The following is a 22,956-nucleotide window of genomic DNA, read 5'->3' as shown; positions in this document are numbered from 1 at the left end:
CGCTAACAGGATGGAGGCTAGGCCCTGAATTAAAATCAGCAACGACAACAAAAACACCAACTCCGTGGGAAGCCAGAGGCCAGGCAACTTCTGAGACAACTCTAAAAGGGAGTGAGTGAGGCTGGTCCCCAGGAAGTAGGGGAGGGACAGACTCGACTTTCCAGCTACCGGTGGTGGTGTCGGTGTAGTGAGAACACAAGGCGGGGCACGCCGGGCGGCGTCGGTACGCGGCTCCGTAGTGAGGAGTGAGGCTGAGGATCCGGCGCCAACAGCGGAAAAGCCAGGGGGCGTGGCCAGATGTGGTTCCTCCCATCTCAGGGGCGGAGTCCCAGCGGACTCGCTGAGCGGACGCACCGCGGCTCCGCAGCCAATCCGGGAGTGCGGAACAGGTTCAAATAAAGACGGCGGGTGAGCATGGCGAAGCTGATTTGGTCTGTGAAGTGATCGATTTGCTTTCTGTGTGGAAGATGTGGCGGGTGAAAACACTCAGCCTAGGCCTGTCGCCTTCGCCCCAGCCGGTGAGTGGAAGAGCTCTTGCAAGATAAGCACGAGTTGGGGCTACTAGGACAGGACGCTGGTGGTGCCCCGGGGCCTGGCCAGCTGGGCAGAACCTGCGGCTGGGGGCTGGGGAAGGGTGCAGTCTTTTGTTCACTTTGCAGCTGCGGCGGGATTGGGATGTGAATCTGGCCTTGCTTTATCACCTTACGGATTTCTTGGGAAATGAGGAAGGGCAGGCTGCTGGAGCTCAGGCTTTCTCACTTTCTCTCTCTTCTCACTTTCTCAGGGAAAACCAGCGATGAGAACTCCTCTCCGAGAAATTATCCTGCAGCCCGGTGCACTCACCACCTCAAGAGAAGGACCGCCTATGTGCTCCTCGCTCACCCCATCACTGAGAAAGCTGGGGTTGCAGGTGAGATTCGTCTGGACAGCTTCTCTACTGGGCTGTTTGCCCAGGTTAGAGCTCAGAGGAACAGAAGGCCAGGTTTGGAACATAATTAAGAGTGGTAATGAAGTCTTCTACATCAGTGACATCCATTTACAGCTATTCAGGCCAACAGAGAGCTGCCCTAGGGTGGTTAAAGAAAATCCACTGACAATCGGAACCTCTGTTTAGCTATTAGACCTTTTTTTTAAATCTCTTCCCCTGGTTGGACCTTTTCCAAACTACTGGGAAATATTTACATCCTACTAGTGGTCTTCCTCAAATGTGCGCTCATTTATGAGGAGGTCTATCTACTACAACAGTAAGTCAATATCCATTCACCCCATGAAGTAGTTAAAACTCTCCTGGGATCAATTATACCACTGGAATGCAGGCTGCTTGGCTTACCTTAGTTTAAACTATTTCCTTCTGTAATTTCCCTTACTGAATTCCACTTTTGTCTTAGGTTTTGAGAGAAGGAGCCATGTACAAACTGCTTTTCAATTACTTCAAAAACTTGTCAATCTGGGCTGGGAAGGTGGCTCAGTGGTAGAGTGCTTGCCTTGCATGCCTGAGGCCTTGGGTTCGATTCCTCAGCACCACATAAGAAAAAAGAAAAAAGCTGGAAGTGGGGTTGTGGCTCAAAGTGGTAGAGCGCTAGCTTTGAGCTGAAGAGCTGAGGGACAGCGCCCAGGCCGAGTTCAGGCCCCACGACCGGACCAAAAAAAACCCCCAAAACTTGTCAATCTGACTGTCAGTGGCTAATGCTTGTAATACAGCTAGTCAGGAGATCTGAGAATGGCAGTTCAAAGCCAGTCTAGGCTGGAAAGTCCATAAGCTTCTATTTCCAATTAACCACCAAAAACTGAAAGTGGAGCTGTGGCTCAAGTGGTAGAGCACAAGTTTTGAGCAAAAAGGCTCAAGGGCAGTGCCCAGACCCTGAATCCAAGCTCTAGGATAGTCACCGAAACAAAATAAAAACCCCAAAAGTTAACTTGTCAATGATGACTTGTCTATGATGTTCCTCAGGACATTTTGTAGAAACTAACTACCTGAGAAAATTGCCTTTCTAAAGAAATTGCTATTCTTTTCTCTTTCTAATAAGAAAGTATGGGGTTTGCTCTGTCTTCTAAAAAGCTCATGGGGGCTGGGAATGTGCTTTAGTGGTCAAGTGCTTGCCTAGCATGCATGAAGCCCTGGGTTCAATTCCTCAGCACCACATAAACAGAAAAAGCCAGAAGTGGTGCTGTGGTTCAAGTGGTAGAGCGCTAGCCTCGAGCAAAAAGAAGCTCAGGGACACTGCCCAGGCCCTGAGTTTAAGCCCCAGAACTGGCAAAAAATAAATAAATAAAAAGCTCATGGTCAAATTTGATGATCACTTACAATTATTAGTTCTGAAATATGAAGATTCTCTTTTTTTGTTTGTTTTTGTTGCCAGTACTTAGGGCCTGGGCATTGTCCCTGAGCTTTTTTGCTCAAGGCTGGCACTCTGTCATTACTTGCAGCTTTTTTTTTTTGCCGGTTGTGAGGCCTGAACTCTGGGCCTGGGCACTGTCCCTCAACTCTTCAGCTCAAGGTTAGTGCTCTAGCACTTGAGCCACAGCGCCACTTCCAGCTTTTTCTGCTTATGTGGTGCTGAGGAATCGAACCCAGGGCCTCATGCATGCAAGGTAAGTGCTCTACCACTGAGCCACCTTCCCAGCCCCACTTGCAGCTTTTTGGTTGTAATGGGAGATAAGAGTCTCATGGACTTTCCTGCCAGGATCGGCTTTGAACCTCAATCCTCAGATCTCAGCCTCCTCAGTAGCTAGGAATATATTCATATTTCTTTTTTGACCACTTTTTTTTTTTGTATTGGGAATGGAACCTGGGGCCTCCTGCATGTTGGGCAATTGCTTTGACACTGAGCTATACCCCAGCTATATTTCATTAATTTTAGCTATTAATGTCTGTACTATCTCTAGATTCTCACAGCTCTTGAGAATCACTCACATCCTGTGAACCCCTTCCTACTTGTTCCCTTCAAAGTAAGGTGGAGTTAAGAAGAGCAAAATCAGGCTGGGAAGGTGGCTCAGTGGTAGAGTGCTTGCCTTGCATGCATGAGGCCCTGGGTTCAGTTCCTCAGCACCACATAAGCAGAAAAAGCCGGAAGTGGCACTGTGGCTCAAGTGGTAGAGTGATAGCCTTGAGCTGAAGAGCTGAGGGACAGTGCCCAGGCCCAGAGTTTAGGCCCCACAACTGACAAAAAAAAAAAAAAAAAAAGAAGGGTAAAATCACACTCAAGCACCCCATGTCTTCTCCTCATGACATGAATAAATCTTCTTAGCTGTTTTTACTGTAGAACTGGTTCACTTAAAAGGATCCAAAATGGCTTCCTAGCTTTTCTTTCCCTACTGTTGGTTCTGTGTAATAAGCAATAATTATTAATAAAGTTCTCATCCAAGCAGAGCTAGTGACCTTTTTCCTTGTTCTTCCACCCTATTCCTCACTCCTACCCTTGGTACTGGGGCCTCGCCCTGTTGCTTGGCTTTTTGTTCCTGTCTGGCCCTCTACTACCTGAGATCTATCTTCACTTCTAGTCTTTTGCTTGTTAATTGGAGATAATCTGGCAGATTTGTCTGTGTAGGCTGCCTTTGAGTCAAGATCCTTAGATCTCAGCTCCCAGAATAGCAGTGCCTAGTTTTCTTTCCTGTTTTTAATTTGAGTATCTTGGACCCACAATTGTATGTTGGGAACTGAACTGCTTGTCTTTTTTTTTTTTGCCAGTCCTGGAGCTTGAACTCAAGGCCTGAGCACTGTCCCTGCACTTCTTTGCTCAAGGCTTGCACTCTACCAGTTGAGCCACAGCACCACTTCTGGCTTTGTGGTACTGAGGGATCGAACCCAGGGATTCATACATGCTAGGCAAGCACTCTACCACTAAGCCACATTCCCAGCCCATTAACTGCCTGTCTTAATCAACTACTTTTGTCTCCTTTGGCAGGAAGGCAACAACAACTCATCTCCAATGGATTTTATCAATGCCAAGAGAACAAATTTCCCTTCAGAACAGTTCCGTCATCCCTCAAAGAGGCTAGAAGTTGTTCAGCATGAATCAGATGAGCAGCCTGTAAAGCCAATGCCTCAAACCAACTCTACTTCCAAAATACCTGAGGAAACAGTAAATCCAGCAGATGTGGTTAAGACCATTGTTCTTACACCCTCTCCAGTAGGACAGAAGCAAGACATGATACTTGAGGCCCATTCAGATACCATAGCAGAGACAAACAGCAGCTCTCAAAATGAACTTTTGGAGCTAGGAGACCGGATGAGTGAGGAGGTGGCACTCTGTATGGAGGAGAGCTTGTTAGACGTTGTTGGGACTATGCCTGAAGAACCTCCATGGCAGGATTCGTCATCCTATCTCCTGGGATATCCAGTGCAATCCTGTTCTGAGCAGCAAATATGCTACTCCAAAGAAAGCCTGAAGGATGAGAGGACTGAGATGGTGACTGAGGACTTAGTGCTTTCTGAAAGTACTACACCTTCTTCCAGGCTAGGGCTTACCCCTTCCAGTGCCTGGGCAGTAGATTTCCCTGTCAATCATGAGAAGCCAGGGGAGGAAATGGTAGAACATGGAGTTACAGAGGAAAGAGAAATAAGCTTTTCTATCCTTCATGACGAGGTTGGACTGGGAGACCATGCACTAGTCCCAGATGTGGAAGATGTTCCATCCTCATGCCTGACACCAAATCTAGTAGAGGTGGAATCCCAGGCAGGTCCAAGTCCAATGGTAGAAGGTACTGGAAGGCTTCTTGGCTGTGATTCAGAAACTTGGATGTCCCCATTGGCTTGGCTAGAAAAAGGTGTAAATACCTCAGTCATGTTAGAAAATCTCCGCCAAAGCTTGTCTCTTCCCCCTGTGCTTCAGGATGCTGCCATTCGCAATACCCCTCTCTCTACTTGCTCTGTGGGAACCTGGTTTACTCCTCCAGCACCACAGGGAAAACACATACATGAATGTCACACAGAAGGCACTAAGGGCACCAGTACTTCAGAGACAGGGTGCTTCTTGTGGGGGTAAGTGACTCCTTGTGACTCAGGAGCCTCAATATCTTGGGATCCGTTCCCATCCCTTTGCACCCCCCTCCACTCCCTCCTCCCCTCATGTTTTTCTCTTCTTGCAGTCATTGTCCTCCAGATCTGACTACTTTGTCTCGACCTGACTTGGAAAATAACCTACTGAGTTCTCTTGCCCTTCTGGAAATTCTCTCCCGCCAGCTGCAGGCTTGGAAGAGTCACTTGATTGTTTCTCACCCAGAAGCCAGGGACAGTTGCACCCAGACTGATACTAATACCAGTCCTATTAGGGTAAGTAGCTATCTTCCAAGGCTTAGATGACCCCAGCGGCCCCTCTCTCTGATTTATGTTGATAAACTACCAGGGGCAAAGGGGACTCCTTCATTCTTAGAATATTTGTAAAGGCTGAGGGTCTGGAAAAATGTTTAAAAAGTCTTGATATACCCTTGACTCTCTTTTTTTTGGTCGGTTGTGGGGCCTCAACTCTGGGCCTAGGCGCTGTACCTCAGCTCTTCAGCTCAAGGATAGCACTCTACCATTTGAGCCACAGTGCCACTTCTGGCTTTTTTTGCCTATGTGGTGCTGAGAAATCAAACCCAGGGCCTCATGTATGCAAGGCAAGCACTCTACCACTGAGCCACCTTCCCAGCCCCTACCCTTGACTCCTTAAGGGAATGCAATTATGAAAGTTTTAAAGGAACCGGTCTCTAAGCCTTCATCTTCCAAATGTATTTTGTGTCCTTCATGCCAGTACCAGGGTTTGAATTTACGGGCCTTGTGCTCTATCAGTTTGCTTGTTCATGGCAGGCACTCTATCACTTGAACCACAACACCACTTCTGGGTTTTTCTGTTTATATAGTACTGAGGAATTAAACCCAGGACTTCATGCATGCTAGGTAAGCACTCTACCACTAAGACACATTCCTAGCGCGCCCCCCACCCAATCCTTTTAAAAAAAATTTTCCTTTTGTGTCCATACTGGGATTTGAATTCAGGGTCTTTATATCCAGTTTTGAGTGTGTGTGTGTGTGTGTGTGTGTGTGTGTGTGTGTGTGTGTGTGTGCGCGTGCGTGTGCTTGTGCTTGCGCTTATAATAGGGCTTGAATTCAGGACCTAGGTACTGTCCTTTTTTTTTTTCTCTCAAAGCTAGCATGCATGAAGCCTTGGGTTTGATTCCTTAGTACCACATAAATAGAAAAGGCTGGAAATGGCGCTGTGGCTTGGTTTTAAGTGTTAGTCTTGAGCACAGAGAGTCTGAGGGACAGTACTCAGGCCCTGAGTTCAAGCTCCAGGACTGGCAATAAATAAATAAATAAATACCTAGCTCTCTACCACTTGAGCTACAGGTACTCTTCTGATGTTTTGCTAATTAATTGGAGATAAGAGTTTCATGGACTTTCCTGTCTGGGCTGGCTTTGAACAGCTATCCTCCAATCTTGGCCTCCTGAATAGCTAGGATTACAGGCATGAGCCACTATCCAGCTTTTCGCTGAGTAATTAGAGATAAGAGTTTTTCCAATTTGTCTACTAGGCTGGCTCTAAACCGGCATCCTCAGCTTTCAGCTTCCCCAGTAGCTAGGATAATATTCACGAGCTACAAATGCCAGGTAAAACTAATGTATTCTTTTTTTTTTTTTTTCCAGAGCTGAGGACCAAACTCAGGGCCTTACATTTGCTAGACAAGTACTTTTTCACTGAGGGAAATTCCCAACCCCACAAATGTATACTAACTTTTTTCTTTCCTACTTCCTCATTCTCAGTTGCCTTTGTTCACTTTTTTGAAGAAGAACATATTTCCTATCACAAATTTTAAATAGCAATCAAAGGGCAGGTAGCTTGCACCTGTAATTCTAGATGCTCAAGAGGATGAGATCTGGAGGATTGTGACTCAAAGCAAGCCTGGATAGAAAAGTCTGCAAGACTCCATCTACAAAATAATCAGTAAAAAGCTGAGCTGAAGGTGTGGTTCAAGTGGTAGAGTGCCAAGAATGAGTAAAAAAGCTGAGAGTGAGAGACCCTCAGTTCAAATCTCAGTACTGACAAAACACACACACACACGCAAAGAAAAAACTAGAAAATATTTGTGCACATTTTGATTTTTTTTTTTTTTTTGGGTCCGGTCGTGGGGCCTGAACTCTGGGCCTGGGCGCTGTCCCTCAGCTCTTCAGCTCAAGGCTAGTGCTCTACCACTTGAGCCACAGCGCCACTTCTGGCTTTTTTCTTTTTTCTTATGTGGTGCTGAGGAATCAAACCCAGGGCCTCAGGCATGCAAGGCAAGCACTCTACCACTTAGCCACCTTCCCAGCCCCTTGTGCACATTTTGAGAAGGCAAACAACTAATGATTATATAATATATCATTGGCTTTTTTTTTTTTTTGCCAGTACTAGGGCTTGAACTCAGGACCTAGGCATTGTCCCTGAGCTTCTTTTGCTCAGGCTAGCACTCTACTACTTGAGACCCAGCACCACTTCCAGTCTATTCTGCTTATGTGGTACTGAGGAATCGAACCCAGGGCTTCATACATGCTAGGCAAGCACTCTACCACTAAGCCATATTCCCCTCCCATGGGGAAGCCAGTTTTTTTTTTTGTTGGTCATGGGGCTTGAACTCTGGGCTTGGGTGCTGTCCTTGCGCTCTTCAGCTCAAGTCTAATACTCTACCACTTGAGCCACAGCGCCACTTCTGGCTTTTTCTGCATATGTGGTGCTGAGGAATCAAACCTAGGGCCTCATGCATGCAAGGCAAGCACTCTACCACTGAGCCACCTTCCCAGCCCCAGAAAGCCAGTTTTAAGACCACTGTTCTGGAGGACTGTAACTGAGACAACACAGGATTGAGAAGGAATGGAATGGGATCAGGGGAAAGAATTGAGAGTGTCAGTTAGCATTGTGGCTGTAGAAATAGTAAGTGGTTATTGCTAAGAAATGGCCATAGATCTCATTTGGGTTGAAAACACCCTCAAAATAATGACTTTTTCTTTTGCCCAAATCTTGGAAACAATGGGCTCCTCGTTCTTCTAGCTGCTGAGTTTCTCTTGGGTTATTTTGGTATCGTTTCCTCTTGTCCTTGACCTCATTTCCCACTCTTGAATCTGCCTTCTATCCTTTTCCCCTGAAGCTTGCCAGGTCCTGTTGGAGGCTGCTGAAGCAGAACCAGAGCATGGGAAATGACATCTCCTTCAGCCATTTCCCTTCACCATGCTTGTCCTTGCCGCTTGGCTACCTCCATCACATTAATCTCATCACCTGCCTGACTGCCCAGCTCTGAGCAATGTGTGTGCCCTGTCCAGGGCGCATGGAATACTCCGTGCCTTTCTGCACGATGCAGTAGATAATGACCAGTGCTTTGCTGGGGGAAGGGAGCTATGAACTCTTAAGATCTGAGGATGGGGTAACCGCCACCTTCAGTCAACACTGGCACAGCCTGGTGACTCAGCATTGCCATTCCAGAGAGACAATAGCTATCTTTCAGCAGTAATGACTCCTGCTTTTCTCTTATTTAAAAAAACAAAAATTTGTTTTGCCAATACATGCTTGATAAGTAGGAGCTATACCATTTAAGCCATGATTCCAGTCTTTTTTTCTTTTTTCATTGATTATTTTTGAGGTAGGGTCTTGCTTTCTGCCTTGGCCAGCCTAGGCTGTAATCCTCCTACTTGAGTTTCTCATTTCACTGGGGAAAACAGGTGTATACCACTCTACTTAGCTATTGGTTAAGATAGAGTCTCTCAACCTTTTTGTCTGGGCTGGCCTTGAACCCTGATTCCCCTATTTATGACTCCCAAGTAGCTTTTTTGTTTTTTTGAAACAGGGTTTCAACATGTAACCCAGGCTGGCCTCCTCCTGATGATCATTCTGCATTAGCCATCCTTCCAAGTGCTGGGATTATAGGCATATGGCACCAAGCCTGTCTTCATACTAAGACTTTTTTTTTTTAATAAACATGGAATGCTTCATGAATTTACATATCTTTGCACAGGGGCCAGGCTGATCCATACTAAGATTTTTATCTGCTCTTAGATAATTGACAATTTTTGAAAACAGAAATTATTGTTAAGGGACTAGGAAGATGGCTCTGGTAGAGCACTTGTCTTGCATGCATGAGGTCCTGGGTTCGATTCTTCAGCACCATATAAGTAAAATGAAAAAAGTTGGAAGTGGTGTTATGGCTCAAGTGGTAGAGCGCTAGCCTTAAGCTGAAGAGCTGAGGGACAGCGCCCAGGCCCAGAGTTCAGGCCCCATGCCCGGACCCTCCCCCCCCAAAAAAAGAAATTATTGTTAAATATTAAGGAAGGTTAGAGCCAGGTGCTGGTGGTTCATGCATGTAATCCTAGCTACTTAGGAGGCTGAGATCTGAGGACCATTGTTCAAAGCCAGCCTGGGCAAGAAAGGCTGTGAGACTCTTAGACTCTTATCTCCAGTAAAAACTGGAAGTGGAGCTGTGGCTCAAAGTGGTAGTTTTGACCACAAAAGCTCAGGCAGGTTGCGAAGGTGGCTCAGTGGTAGAGTGCTTACCTCTCATGCATGAGGCCCTCAATTCAATTTCTTAGCACCACATAAGCAGAAAAAGTCAGAAGTGGAGCTGTGGCTCAAGTGGTAGAGCGCTAGCCTTGAGCTAAAGAGCTGAGGGACAGTGCCCAAGTCCAAAGTTCAGGTCCCACATCTGACAAAAACAAAACAAAACCTCTCAGGCAGTGCCCAGGTCCCCTTAGTTCAAGCCCCATGGCCAACAACAACAAACCCAGAAAACAAACAAACAATGTAGGAAGGTTAATATTAGGGTAGGAGTATGGGAGTGTAGCTCAATGCTTGCCTAACAAGCATGAGATCTTGTTTTTGTTTTTGTTTTTTGTTTTTGGTGTAGGTCATGGGGTTTAAACTCATGGCCTAGATGCTGTCCCTGAGCTTTTTCAAGGCCAGCACTCTACCACTTGAGCTGCAGTTCCACTTCCAGCTTTTTTTGGTGGCTAATTAGAGATAGGAGGCTCATGGACTTTCCTGCTCAGTCTGGATTTGACCCACAATCCTCAGATCTCAGGCTTCTGAGTAGCTAAGATTACAGGCATGAACCATTGGTGCCTGGCTAGGCCCAGTGTTTGATCACCAGCACAACACACACACACACACAATGTATGCACACTACCCCGGAGATGGAGATCCAGAGGATCTTGATTCAAAATCAGACTATGTAAAAAGTTATTGAGACCATACAGCAACAATAAGCCAAGCAGGCCAGGCACCAGCTTTTCTTTCTGGCTTGGTGTCATCTAGTTCGGAGCTTTGCTCTTCTGATAGGAAGGGTTTCTATAATACCCTGTAGGGACAGAACGAGGGACTGCTGGTATATGTTGTCTACCTGAAAGAAGCAACTCCTATTTCCTTGGCTAGGTAACTAAGACTCCTCAACATCTTCAGGAGAGCCAAGAGATAAGACGGGTCCTGCAGGAGGCCAGAAACATCATGGTAAGTATTGTTTGACCTTACACTACCATAGGAATCACCTGTAAAAATAAAAAATGGAGAAACCTAGCTGAGTACCAGTGGCTCACACCTGGGATCCTAGCTGCTCAGTAGGCTGAGATCTGAGGATCACAGTTTGAAGCCAGCCTGGGCAAAAAAGTGTGTGAGCCTCAACCTCCAATTACAGTCAAATGCCAGAAGTGGAGCTGTGGCTCAAGGGGGAGAGCACAATCCTTGAGCAAAGAAATTCAGAGATAATAGCTAGGACAAACCCCAGTAACCAGCACCAACAAGAAAGAAAGAGAGAGGGAGAGAGACAGACAGAGAGAGAAAGAGAGAGAATGAATGAACCTTAGGTGATTAGTACATGATAATACTCTGCCATAGTGAGTATTACCGTTTACTGCCATGGTAGAGGGAGGTAAGTGAACCTTTATGAATAACTTCTTTTCCTTACTAGGAAACCCATTAGGGTTGGTAAGCTTTCCTCTCCAGTGCCCTTGCTTCCTGCTTTGAGGCATTTGATCTAGCCTAGTCATCTTGTCCTCCACAGCAATCGTGGGTGCTAGCCTCCAAAGAGCTGATATCCTTGCTTCACCTGTCTCTGTTGCATGACAAAGAAGACAGAATGACTGTGAATCAGGAGGTAAGCAGTGTACAGGTGAAGGTGGAAGCCTCTGCTGAAGCAGGAAGCCAAGAAAAGAAACCAGACATGGTAACCGATTCTTTTTACCTTATAGTCTCAACGTGTAGAAACCATGGTCTCTTGTTGCCTTGATATGTTGAAGAAATTGAGGGCAAAGTTCCAAAGCCTCAGAACGGAAAGAGAGGAAGCAAAGAATGGAGAGGAAATAGCCCTCAAGGGAAAAGATGCGGTAAGGTACCAGGTGTTCGTTCTGGTGATGTGGGAGGTTTCCGCTTCAAAGTTCCTATAGGAGCTGGGTGCCGGTGGCTCACACCTGTAATCCTAGCTGCTCAGGAGGCTGAGATCTGAGGATCGCGGTTCAAAGCCAGCCTGGGCAGGAAAGTCCTTGAGACTCTTATCTCCAATAAACCACTAGAAAACCAGAAGTGGTGCTGTGGCTCAAGTGGTAGAGCGCTCACCTTGAGCTCAAGAGGGCAGAGACAGAGCCCAAGGCCAGAGTTCAAGCCCCACGACTGACCAAAAAAAAAAGAAACAAAGTTCCTATAGGAGTGCACTTGAGACATAGATGGATAGCGTGGGAACGAAGAAGTAAACTACTGGGAGTGAAGTTTGTGTTGTAATCTCAACTACTCAGGAAGATCAGGAGTTCAAAATTTCTATGCTAGACACTGGTGGCTCACCCCTGTAATCATAGCTACTCAGGAAGCTGAGATCTGATTGTTTTGGTTCAAAGTCCATCCAAGCAGGAAAGTCCATGAGACTTATTAATTAACCACCAAAAATCTGGAAGTGGAGCTGTGGTTCAACTGGTACAGTGCTAGCCTTGAGCAAAAAAGCTCAGGGACAGTGCACAGGCCCTGAGTTCAAGCCCCAGGACCTGCATACACAAGAAAAAAAAAAATCTCACTGTGTACTGGTGCCTCATATCTTAATTCTAGCTACTCAGGAGGCAGATCTGATGATCAAGGTTCTAAGCCAGCTGAAAAGTCTATGACCCTTTTCTCCAGTTGGCCATCAAAAAAGTGGGCTGTGGCTCAAGTGATAGAGCACCAGACTCAATTGAAAATGCCAAGCAAGATAATAAGGTTCTGAGTTCAAACCCCAGTACTACCTATAAAGCAAAAATAAATTTAAAAAGTTTAAAATCTGCTCAGGAAAAGATAGCAAGACCTAATCTCGTGTATGTCTTTTTTCTTGGTAGTGCTAGGTTTGAATTCGGGCCCCCAAATTTGCTAGACAGGTGATCTGCCACTTGAGCTACATGCCCAGCCAAAAAGACCTTGTCTGAAAAAATAAAAAGGGCTCGAGACATAACCTAAGTAGTAAAATACAAGTTTAGTATGTGCAAAGGCCCTGGGTTCCCTCTCTAGAACCACAATAACAACAGCAAAAACAAAACAAAACAAAAAAAATAGACAACCTCCCAAGCTATACAAGTTTTGGATGATTATGTTGGATGATTATGATGGTGCACCATTTCCTCCATTACTCATAATGTCCTTGCAACCTCTTCTCTAAACAGGCAGAGGCAATACTGGAGGCTTTCTGTGCACATGCCAGCCAGCGCATCAGCCAGCTGCAACAGGATTTGACATCCATGCAAGAATTCAGAACCCTTCTCCAGGAGGCTCAGACCCAACTGGTAATTCAGAGCCCTTCTACAAGAGCCCCAGACCCAACTGGTCCGTGCAGACACACTGGGAAGATGGCCACAGATTTCCACTTAGCTGCCACCTTCCTTTGTAGGTAGGGCTTCATACAGAGCAAGAGGAGTTGGCTCAGCACATGGTGAGTCTGACTACTACCTTGCAACAGGACTGGACATCCATGCAACTGGATGTGAGTATTTGGGGTCATCATCACTGCTTCCTTACTCTCCGCCAGCCCTGTTAGGAGCCTTGCCTCAAGTGTACTCTGCTGACCTCCTTATTTCCCCCGGTAGTATGTGACATGGACAGCTTTGCTCAGTCGGTCTCGACAACTTACAGAGAAGGTGGTAGCCAAGAGCCAGAAAGCCCTGCAGGAACGTGACACTGCAATTGAGGAAAAGCAGCAGGTAGAGATCAAGAGTGGGACTGCTTAGGCTTGGTTTCTTCCTTTGGCAGAAGCCTTTCTACTGTGTGATACTGTTATTCTCTGTCTTGTCTTCTTTCCACCCTGGGTTTGGATACCAGCCAGTTCCCTTGGCTCCCGACATGGCTTGAATCCAGTTGTTTCCTTTGCTCTTCAGCACTAGCTTAACTTCAGCAATTTTTCTTCTGGCTTATTTTTCCTGAGGATCAGCTTTTTTTTCTGCCTTGTGGCTGCCCAGGAATAAGGTAGTTTGCTCTCTTGTCCAGAAAAAGAAGTTGCACTATGTCTTGGAATTCTTGACTAAGGAGGAACTATAGAAAGAAAACTGTCTTCCTAGATTTCCAGGGAGCTGGAACAAGTCTCTATCCATTTAGAGGAATGTAAAGGCCAATTAGAACAACTGAAGTTGGAGAACAGTCGCCTAGCAACAGGTGCGTGTTTGTGAGTGTACAAGTATGCAAGTAGTTGAACCTACTAAGACTTGCAGTGTTAGTAGAACTGGAAAGTGCTCTAGAGTATTTGCTTTACAACAGAATTATGCCGGGGCTAGGAGGGGGGTGAGGGGCGGGGGGGCGCTTCTGATCTAGTGATTTCATGGTGTATGTAACAAGGATACTGTTGATCTAGATTTTCAGGCACAGCTGCAGATTCTAGCCAGCACAGACAGCCAGCTAAAAGAGCTACAGAGTCAGCATGCCCATTGTGCCCAGGACCTAACCATGAAGGATGAGTTGCTGTACCAGCTTACCCAGAGCAATGAGGAGCAGGCTGCTCAGTGAGTCCCTGTCAAGTTATTTTATTTTATTTTATTTATTTATTTTTTGTCGGTTATGGGGGCTGAACTCTGGCCCTGGGTGCTGTCCCTCAGCTCTTCAGCTCAAAACTAGCACTCTACCACTTGAGCCACAGTACCACTTCTGGCTTTTTCTGCTTATGTGGTGCTGAGGAATTGAACCCAGGGCCTCATGCATGCAAGGCAAGCGCTCTACCACTGAGCCACCTTCCAAACCCCCCTGTTAAGTTATTGTGGCAGTAGGCACCCAGTGTGTGGGATCAGATGGAATCTAATTTAATTAAGGTCTCTGGCAGATGGCAAAAGGAGGAGATGGCACTAAAGCAAATAAAGGCAGAACTACAGCAACAGAAGGCTGTGTTGGCCAAGGAAGTGCAGGACTTGAAGGAGACCCTAGAGGTAAGGAATTGGACTTAGGGAGTAGGTGGTATGGAGGTGCAGTTTGAGACTGGACTAGAAAAAACCTCTGGTCCTCAGAGTTCTAAACTTCTCTACTTGGACTCATTTTTTTCCCCTTCCTCTCTTGTGTTTTTTCTTCTTTATCTCGTCTTGGCAGTTTGCAGACCAAGAGAGTCAAGTTGCTCACCTAGAGTTGGGTCAGGTGGAATGTCAGTTGAGAACTACACTGGAAGTGCTCCGGGAACGCAGCCTGCAGTGTGAAACCCTCAAGGACACTGTAGATAACCTAAAGTAAGATTTCTGTCTGTCTGTGCTTCCCCACAGGTGCTTCTCCCCAAGAACAAGTCTAGAAACCAGAGTCTCCAAGAGGACTGTGTTAAGGCTCTTCCCCCTTTTCTTGGTGCCAGAACTGGGGCTTGAACTCAGAGCCTTGTGTTCTCACTTGGCTGTTTCACTCTAGGCTAGCACATGACCACACCTCCATTTCTGGTTTCTTGCTGGTTAATTGGAGCTGAGAATCTTACAGCTTTGTCTGTTCATGCTGGCTTTGAACCTTGATCCTCATATCTTGTCCTCCTGAGTAGCTAGGATTGCAGGCAGTGAACTACTGGCTCCCAGTTTTGTTTTTCTCATTGACTGGGGAGGGTAGAGGTTGGTAGAGGTGTTCAGAGAAGGTAACCTCCTCTGCCTGATTTCTTGTCTCAGGGCTGACCTGACTAGAACCAAAGCAGAGAAACAGGAACAAGCTCTGGAGAAGGCACACCAGTTTTCCCAAAGGCTAGGGCTGCTGACTGATCAACTACAGAATCTGACAATCTTCCTTCAGACAAAATTAAAAGAGAAGGTAGGATCCTGGAGAAGATAAGAAGGATTCCTTTTCTTCTCTTCCCATTGTATCTTTATTATGTAGTGTCTTCCCAAAACCATATTCTTTCTTTTTTGATGGTTATGGGCTTGGGTGCTGTCCCTGAGTTCCTTTTGCTCAAAGCTAGTGCTCTACTGCTTTGAGCCATAGTGCTACTTCTAGTTTTCTGGTGGTTAATTAGATTAGAATAATTAGGCTGGCTTTGAACTGTGATTCTTAGATCTCAGCCTCCTGAATAGCTAGGATTACAGGCATGAGCCACCAATGTCCAACCTAAAACCATATTCTTGTTTCATCTCATTGAATTTACTTCCCTACAGGACCTCTTCAGCCTGTCACTCAACAATTCATCCTGCCTTCATTTTACTCTCCTTAATTGGACTGCACCCCATATATACCATCCCCATTCATACCTGGCTCCAGGGGGCTGTTTTCTTTTATTTTCAAACTACTTTTAAAATTCCTTTCCTTTTCTATTAAAATCCTGCCCTTGAAATATTCCCAAGTCAAATGGACTCAATGACCTCTTAGTATTTGTATCCAGAGATCCCAATCTTTTTATTTATCCTTTATTTTATTATTATTATTTTTTTTTTTTGGTGGTGGTGGGGCTTGAACTCTGGGACTGGGTGCTGTCCATGAGCTCTTCAGCTCAACTCGAGCACTCTACCACTTTGAGTTACAGCTCCACTTCCGGGGCTGGGAAGGTGGCTCAGTGGTAGAGCGCTTGCCTTGCATGGATGAGGCCCTGGCTTCGATTCCTCAGCACCACATAAGCAAAAAGAAGAAAGCCAGAAGTGACGCTGTGGCTCAAGTGGTAGAGTGCTAGCCTTGAGCTGAAGAGCTGAGGGACAGCGCCCTGGCCCAGAGTTCAGGCCCCATGACCGGACCGAAAAATAAATAAATAAATATACAGCTCCACTTCCGGTTTTCTGGTGGTTAATTGGAGATAAGAGTCTCATGGACTTTCCTACCAAGGCTGGTTTTGAACTGGGATCCTCAAATCTGAGACTCTTGAAAAGCTGGGATGATAGGCATGAGCCACCAGCACCCGGCCACACTTATTCTTCTTTTCCACTTGTATTAATTTTCCCTGGAGAGCTGATCTTTTCAACTAGACAATGTTTAAAAGAAAGCATAAATTTAGCCTTGCTTCTTTTGCTTCCCTAGAGTATATTCTGAACAATAAATGGTTGCTCTCTTTCAGTAGATAGAGTTAATTAGCTTATTCCACAGTGAAAGGTACAACCCAGATCTTGACCCTTGTTCTTAATTGAATGCCAAGCACAGAAAATTCCAGTGTACAGGCTAGTAGCTAGTAAGGAATACAGGCAGATATGAAGTTACCTTGACTTTTTTTGGCTGGTCATGGGGCTTCAACTCAGGGTCTGGGCTCTGTCCCTGAGCCCTGAGTCTTGGTGCTTAAAGCTAACGCTCTATCACTTGAGCCACAGCGCCACTTCGGGCTTTTTCTAAGTAGTTTATTGGAGATAAGAGTCTCACGAACATTTTTGCCTGGTCTGGTTTCAAACTGCAATCCTCAGCTCTTAGCCTCCTACATTGCTAGGATGACAGGTATGAACCACCAGCATTCATCTTATCTTGACATATGATCATGGTGGAGGTCATGGACTACTATGGGAATTCAGAGGAAGGAGGATCAGTTCTACCATAGAGAGTTCAGTATATCCTCTCAAAGTAGGTGACCTTGGACAGTCTTACAAGTTAGAAGTTTATAGGTTAAGGTAGGTATATAGGTAGATCCACCAAGGGAAGAAGCGAATCCTAGCTACTTGAGAGGCTGAGATCTGGAGGATCTCAATTGAACACCAGCCTAGACAATAAGTTCCAGAGACTACATTTTAATCAATGATTGGGCATGGTGGCATGTGCCTGTCATCCCATCTACAGAAGAACATTAGCTAGGCATGGTAGTACTAGACTATAATTCCAGCCGGGCGCCGGTGGCTCACGCATGTAATCCTAGCTACTCAGGAGGCTGAGATCTGAGGATTGGGGTTCAAAGCCAGCCCGGGCAGGAAAGTCTGTGAGACTCTTATCTCCAATAAACCACTAAAAAACTGGAATGGTCCTGTGGCTCAAGCGGTAGAGCACTTGCCTTGAGCTGAAGAGTGCAAGGACAGTGCCCTAGGCCAGAGTTCAAGCCCCATGATCAAAATAAATAAATAATAAACTGTAATTCCAGCTATGCAGGAAAGTACAAATAGGAGAATTGAGGTCCAGGCTAATCTGGGCATAAAGTGATGCTGGGAATGTGGCTTAATGGTAGAGTGCTTGCCTAGAGTGCATTAAGCCCTAGGTTTAATTCCTCAGTACCATATCCATAGAAAAAGCCAGAAGTGGTGCTGTGGCTCAAGTGGTAGAGTGCTAGCGTTGAGCAAAAGAAGCTCAGGGACAGTGTCCAGGCCCTGAGTTCAAGCCCCAGGACTAGCAAATAAACAACAAAAAAAACCAATGCAAGCCGGGTGCGTACACCTATAATTTCTAGCCACTTGAGAGGCTGAGATCAGAAAGATTATAATTTGAGGCCAACCCCAGGCCTTCTCAATACATAGTTGGGTATGGTGGCATGTACCTATCGTTCTAAGATAGGGGAGAAAAGTCCAAGAAATTACATCTCTGTGGAGGGAAGTTGCACATGGTGGCAAGCATCTATGATCTAAGCATCTATAGGAGGTCTAAAGTAGGCGGGTCATAGCTTAAAATGTGAGCTTGGATAGAAAACAAAACCCTATCTCAAAAATGACCAGTAAGATATTGGAAATGAACTTTACAACTTCCTGGGGGGGTAAAAGTGGGGAGTGAGCAAGGTAGGGGAGGGAATGGATAGTGGGAGAACAACAAAGGAGGAGGTAACAATGCTTGACAAGAAATGTACTCATTACTCATGTAACTATATCCTCTCTGTACAGCATCTTTACAATAAAATTAAAAATAAATAACCAAGCCGGGCGCTGGTGGCGCACGCCTGTAATCCTAGCTACTCAGAAGGCTGAGATCTGAGGATCAAGGTTCAAAGCCAGCCCAGGCAGGAAAGACTGTGAGACTCCTATCTCCAATAAACCACCAGAAAACTGGAAGTGGCACTGTGGCTCAAGTGGTAGAGCACTTGCCTTGAGCTGAAGAGCTGAGGGACAGCCACCAGGCCCAGAGTTCAAGCCCCATGACCGACCAAAAAATAAAATAAAAATAAAACCAGTGAAGAGCTGGGGCACTGGTGGCTCATACCTAACTAATCAGGAGGTTGAGATCTGAGGATTGTGGTTTAAAACCAGCCTGGGCAGGAAAGTCTATGAGACCCTTACTACTAATAAACTACTAAAAAATCAGAAGAGTGTGGCTCAGTGGCTCAAGTGATAGAGTGCTAGCTTTGAGCAAAAGAAACTCAGGGACAGCTACCAGGCCCTGAGTTCAAGTCCTAGGACCAACACCAAAAAAGTGAAGAATAGGGTTGGAGGCATGGCTCAAGTGGTAGAGTACCAGCCTACCAAATCCCAGTGCCACCTAAAAAATAAAAATTAACCAATGCAAAAAGGACTTCCAGGGTAGAATATCTACCTAGCAAGCATGAGGCCCTGAATTCAAATTCCAGAATTGAAAAAAAAAACAAGACAAAACCAGAAAACAGCCATTCACAGTATGTAAATGAGTGAGTATGGCTATTTTCCAAATAACACATTTGCAAAAACAGTTGGCAGGCCAGACTTGACCCAGAGGCCATAATTTGTTGACTGTTCTGCTCTAGAACAGTAAATACAGAAGTAGAGACATATATTTGATAGAGTGGGGCAGAGAAAATAGTAAACTCAGTATTATACATTCTAAGTTTCCTGTGAACTGTGGAACATTCTAGGGTATTTTTTTTTTCCCCCACAGGCAGTTAGTCTTTGGGCCTGGAGCCTGGGAAAAAGTCCAGTTTAGAGGCTGATTGAAGAGTCATTCATGTGGAAGTTTGCAGTGGATGCTTTTGTGGAGCTCTGGAGGCAGAGCCATCCGGGAAATGGATAAATGGATTAGAGTGAAAAGAGGGCCAAATACTGAACCCATGGGTGCCAAGGATTAAAGAAGGAGCTGAAGGCTGAGAGAAGAAACAACCAGAAACGTATAAGGCCTATCCATAAAGGGTGGTCATGACTTGAAAGAAAAAATAAATCACAATATGGTCCTTAGTATTAAGTAGGCCACGTAAACAAGAGCTAGAAAATATCCATTGCCAATAAAAGTAAGGATGCCACTGGTGACCAAATTATAAGAATTTTGGTAGAATGGCACCCTGGCTATTACTTATTTTTATTTTTTAATATAATTTTGTTGTTGTTATGATTAAGGTGTTTTACAGAGGATTACCATTTCATAAATCAGGTAATGAGTACATTTGTTTTTTTTGGACAATGTCACCATTAATTTCGCCTTCCCCCAGTCGGCTGTTTATTTTTAAGTTATTACCGTGTTAGTGGGAGAGACATAGTTTACAAAGTTGTTCTGGGAAAGGTATTGATGGAATTGAAGAGAACTATCAAAAGCTAGATGCTAATTCTTGTAATCCTAGCTACTCAGGAGGCTGAGATCTGAGAATCATGGTTCAAAGCCAGCCTGGGCAGAAAAGTGGCTCAAGTGATCGAGCATTGGTCTTGAGTGAAAAGTTAAGGGAGCATACCCAGGCCCTGAGTTCAAGTCCTAGTACAGGCACAAAAAGGAAAAGGAAGAAAGGAAGGGAGGAGAGAGAGAGAAAAAGAGAGCGCGAATGAGCGAGCGAGCAAGTGTACATGCTGGCAGGCATGGGTGAAGTAGAAGGTAGAAAAGGGCTTTGGAAGAAATGTCTGGGAGTGCCCGGGCACTCAGGAAATCACTCTGAAGCGCAGCTAATTTATTCATTTTTTTCTCTCCTTTGTCTTTAGACTAAACTGGAGACCCTTCTGCTGAGCACAGACTGTGTTCTCAAACAAGAACACCCACTGCCTAATGAGAATGCCTTGATGGGAGACACATTGACAGCAGTGGCAGATGAAGGTTTAAGATGCTGGGATCTGGGGGTGGGAAGGCTGTGAACCCTGCTCCTGATATCATCAGCTGGTGAAGGTGTCCACCATTAGAATCATCTGTCTCCTCCAGTTTTGATTTTGGTTCTGACTGGGTCACTGGCAGGGTCCCTCACTCATAGAGCTTGTTTTTTGTTTGTTGGTTTGTTTGTTTCATTTTAGAGCCAGAATCAGCTCCTGTACCTCTGGTTGGAAGTGACACAAGTGCTTTCACCCGAGTAGCATCTATGGTTTCCCTTCAGCCTACAGGTTAGGATGGGCTCCAGGGACCCTGCCCCATTTCTAGAAAATCTGGTAATGATAAGTAAAGACAAAAGCAGTGAGAAGTGCTTTGCTCTAAAAACCTCAATTCTACTTGGGCTCATTTTATTTCTGCCTTTTGGGATCTGTAATGTTCTGGATATTCAAATGCTACGGATGGGGAACACAAGAGTTATGGAAATGATGGTTATACACTCCTTCCTTCCTTCCTTCCAGGTTGAAGGTCTGTACCTCTATCTAGAACTTTCTCTTTCAGAGACACCTGACCTAGAGAGTAGCCTAGAAAAAATGAGCACTACCCTTCTTGAACTTGAGAACCTATGTTCACTGCTGCAAGAATCTAAAGAAGAAGCCATTGGATTTCTGCAGCAAAAAATGTGAGTAAGGTAGAGTTTTAATGTTCAGGGTTGAGTAAGAGAGTTCTTTATGCAAAAGGCTTGACTGGTCTCTGAAGACAAGACAGATACAGAATTCTTCCTTCCTCTAGTTATCATCTGCAGGATAGGCTTCAGGACCAGGAAGAACAGCATCAGGAAGCCCAGAAGGCCAAGGAAGCAGACATAGAGAAGCTGAACCAGGCCTTGTGCTTGCGCTACAAGGTAGAGGAGGGGCCTAGAAGTGGGGCGATGAAGAACTGGGGCAGCTCTATTGGTCCACTGGGAGCCATTGTCTCTCTGGGAATCTGGGTGGTAGGGATTTTCCAACCACTGCCCTAGTTTTGCCCTTCCTGGGGTCAGATATTTCACATATTGGGAATCAGTTCTGGGCTGGCCTGTGTTCCCAGGCAGAACTAGGAGAGAAGTTAGGAACGGTCTCAACATTGAGATGTACCTTGTTTGACTTGCCCTGGAGGAAGAATTGGAATGATAACAAGTGGTCCTACCAGGGCTAAGCATGAGTGGAGGAGTTCTCTTCTACTTCTGGTAAGAGCTACAAAGAAACCAGCTCTTCCTCAATGTTTTCTTCCATCCCTTTTCTCTCACAGAATGAAAAGGAGCTCCAGGAAGTGATACAGAAGCAGAATGAGAAGATCCTAGAACAGATAGACAAGAGTGGCGAGCTCATAGTATGTTCCCATGATGCCCATCCTTTTCCTTCTGTGCCTTTCATAGCCAGCTCTCAAACATGAGGACTGGATACCCTACTCTGCCTTTATTTACCACAGGTGGTAAGAAGGCTATTGGATATCTCTGTTCTTATCCTCAGAGCCTCAGAGAGGAGGTGACCCAGCTTACCCGCTTACTTCGACATGCAGAGACAGAGACTAAAGTGCTGCAGGAGACCCTGGCAGGCCAGCTGGACCCCACCTGTCAGTCCATGGTCACTAACTGGATCCAAGAGAAAGTGTGTCTCTCACAGGAGGTGACTCAAAGTTAACAGAGGAGCTGGGCAACTGGTGTGTAGGGGGGAACCCAACTGTGCCTCTATTAATATGAACATATCTATAGGTAGACAAGCTGAGGCTGATGTTCCTGGAGATGAAAAACGAGAAAGCAAATCTTGTGGTCAAGTACCAGAGCCATGTAAGGATTTCCATGCTCTGCTAGGCCCATTTCCTACTACCATAAGCAAGCCTTGTTGCCTCTGTCCTACCAAACTGTGCTGACCTTTTAAGAATGGAATTTATGAGGGCTGGGAAGGTGGCTCGGTAGAGTGCTTGTCTCGCATGCATGAGACTCTGGGTTCGATTCCTCAGCACCACATAAGCAGAAAAAGCCTGAAGTGGTGTTGTGGCTCAAGTGGTAGAGTGTTAGCCTTGAGCTGAAGAACTAAGGGACAGTACCCAGGCCCAGAGTTCAAGCCCCATGACCAGCAAAAAAAAAGAAAAAGGGAATGGGACTTATGAAACCTATGTGTTTTCTAGAGGAATATCCTAGAGGAGAACCTTCGACGCTCTGACACAGAGTTAAAGAAACTAGATGACATTGTCCAGCATATTTATGAGGTAAAGGATAAGGGAGGGAGGTAACAAAAGGAAGGCGCCTTAGCCCTACCTGTGCTGAGAAGTGGGCCTGACTCCCAACTGCAGGCTTCTCTGTGGCTTCCATTTTTACCCCTCTTAGTGTGTGTCCCTGGGGCTGGGAGCTTTGTGCTTCATTTAGGCTTGCTTTGTCTTCCCTTCACAGACTTTACTGTCCATCCCAGAGGTGGTGAGGAGTTGCAAGGAGCTACAAGGGCTGCTAGAGTTTCTAAGCTAAGAAACTGAAAATAGCTGGCTATGGTAGTGGACATCTATAGTTTCAGCTACACCAGAGGCTGAGGCAGGAGTATTGCTTGAGTCCAGGAGTTCAAGACCAGCATGGACATCATAACAAAGAGACTGCAAGTTGGGTTTTGCTTAGTTCTTATTTACCTACAGTACCTGCTTACCTCAACATTAGGATTGTTGGCATAAAGTTAACTGTGTGTAATGTTAT

The 22,956-nt window shown here is 45.6% G+C and overlaps 1 protein-coding gene across 1 annotated transcript; it reads left to right on the top strand.

Moving 5' to 3' along the window:
• The first annotated feature begins 412 nt into the window (after positions 1-412).
• Spag5 (sperm associated antigen 5) lies at positions 413-22,956 on the top strand. Its single transcript, XM_013016275.1, has 24 exons — positions 413-518; positions 785-910; positions 3,906-4,981; positions 5,089-5,272; positions 10,371-10,445; positions 10,996-11,088; positions 11,183-11,317; positions 12,611-12,730; positions 12,835-12,927; positions 13,031-13,144; positions 13,499-13,592; positions 13,789-13,936; positions 14,251-14,353; positions 14,511-14,644; positions 15,059-15,197; positions 20,138-20,249; positions 20,441-20,527; positions 20,796-20,916; positions 21,027-21,138; positions 21,525-21,605; positions 21,746-21,901; positions 21,988-22,062; positions 22,404-22,484; positions 22,666-22,956. Exons 1-24 carry the CDS (start codon positions 468-470, stop codon positions 22,735-22,737), a joined length of 3,582 nt encoding a protein of 1,193 aa, XP_012871729.1. The 5' UTR covers positions 413-467; the 3' UTR covers positions 22,738-22,956.

Source organism: Dipodomys ordii, unplaced genomic scaffold (genome assembly GCF_000151885.1).
Source record: "Dipodomys ordii isolate 6190 unplaced genomic scaffold, Dord_2.0 Scaffold31, whole genome shotgun sequence".
Taxonomy (NCBI): Eukaryota; Metazoa; Chordata; class Mammalia; order Rodentia; family Heteromyidae; genus Dipodomys; species Dipodomys ordii.
The sequence above is the reverse complement of the archived record's forward strand: the minus strand, read 5'-3'. Positions and strand labels throughout refer to the sequence as shown.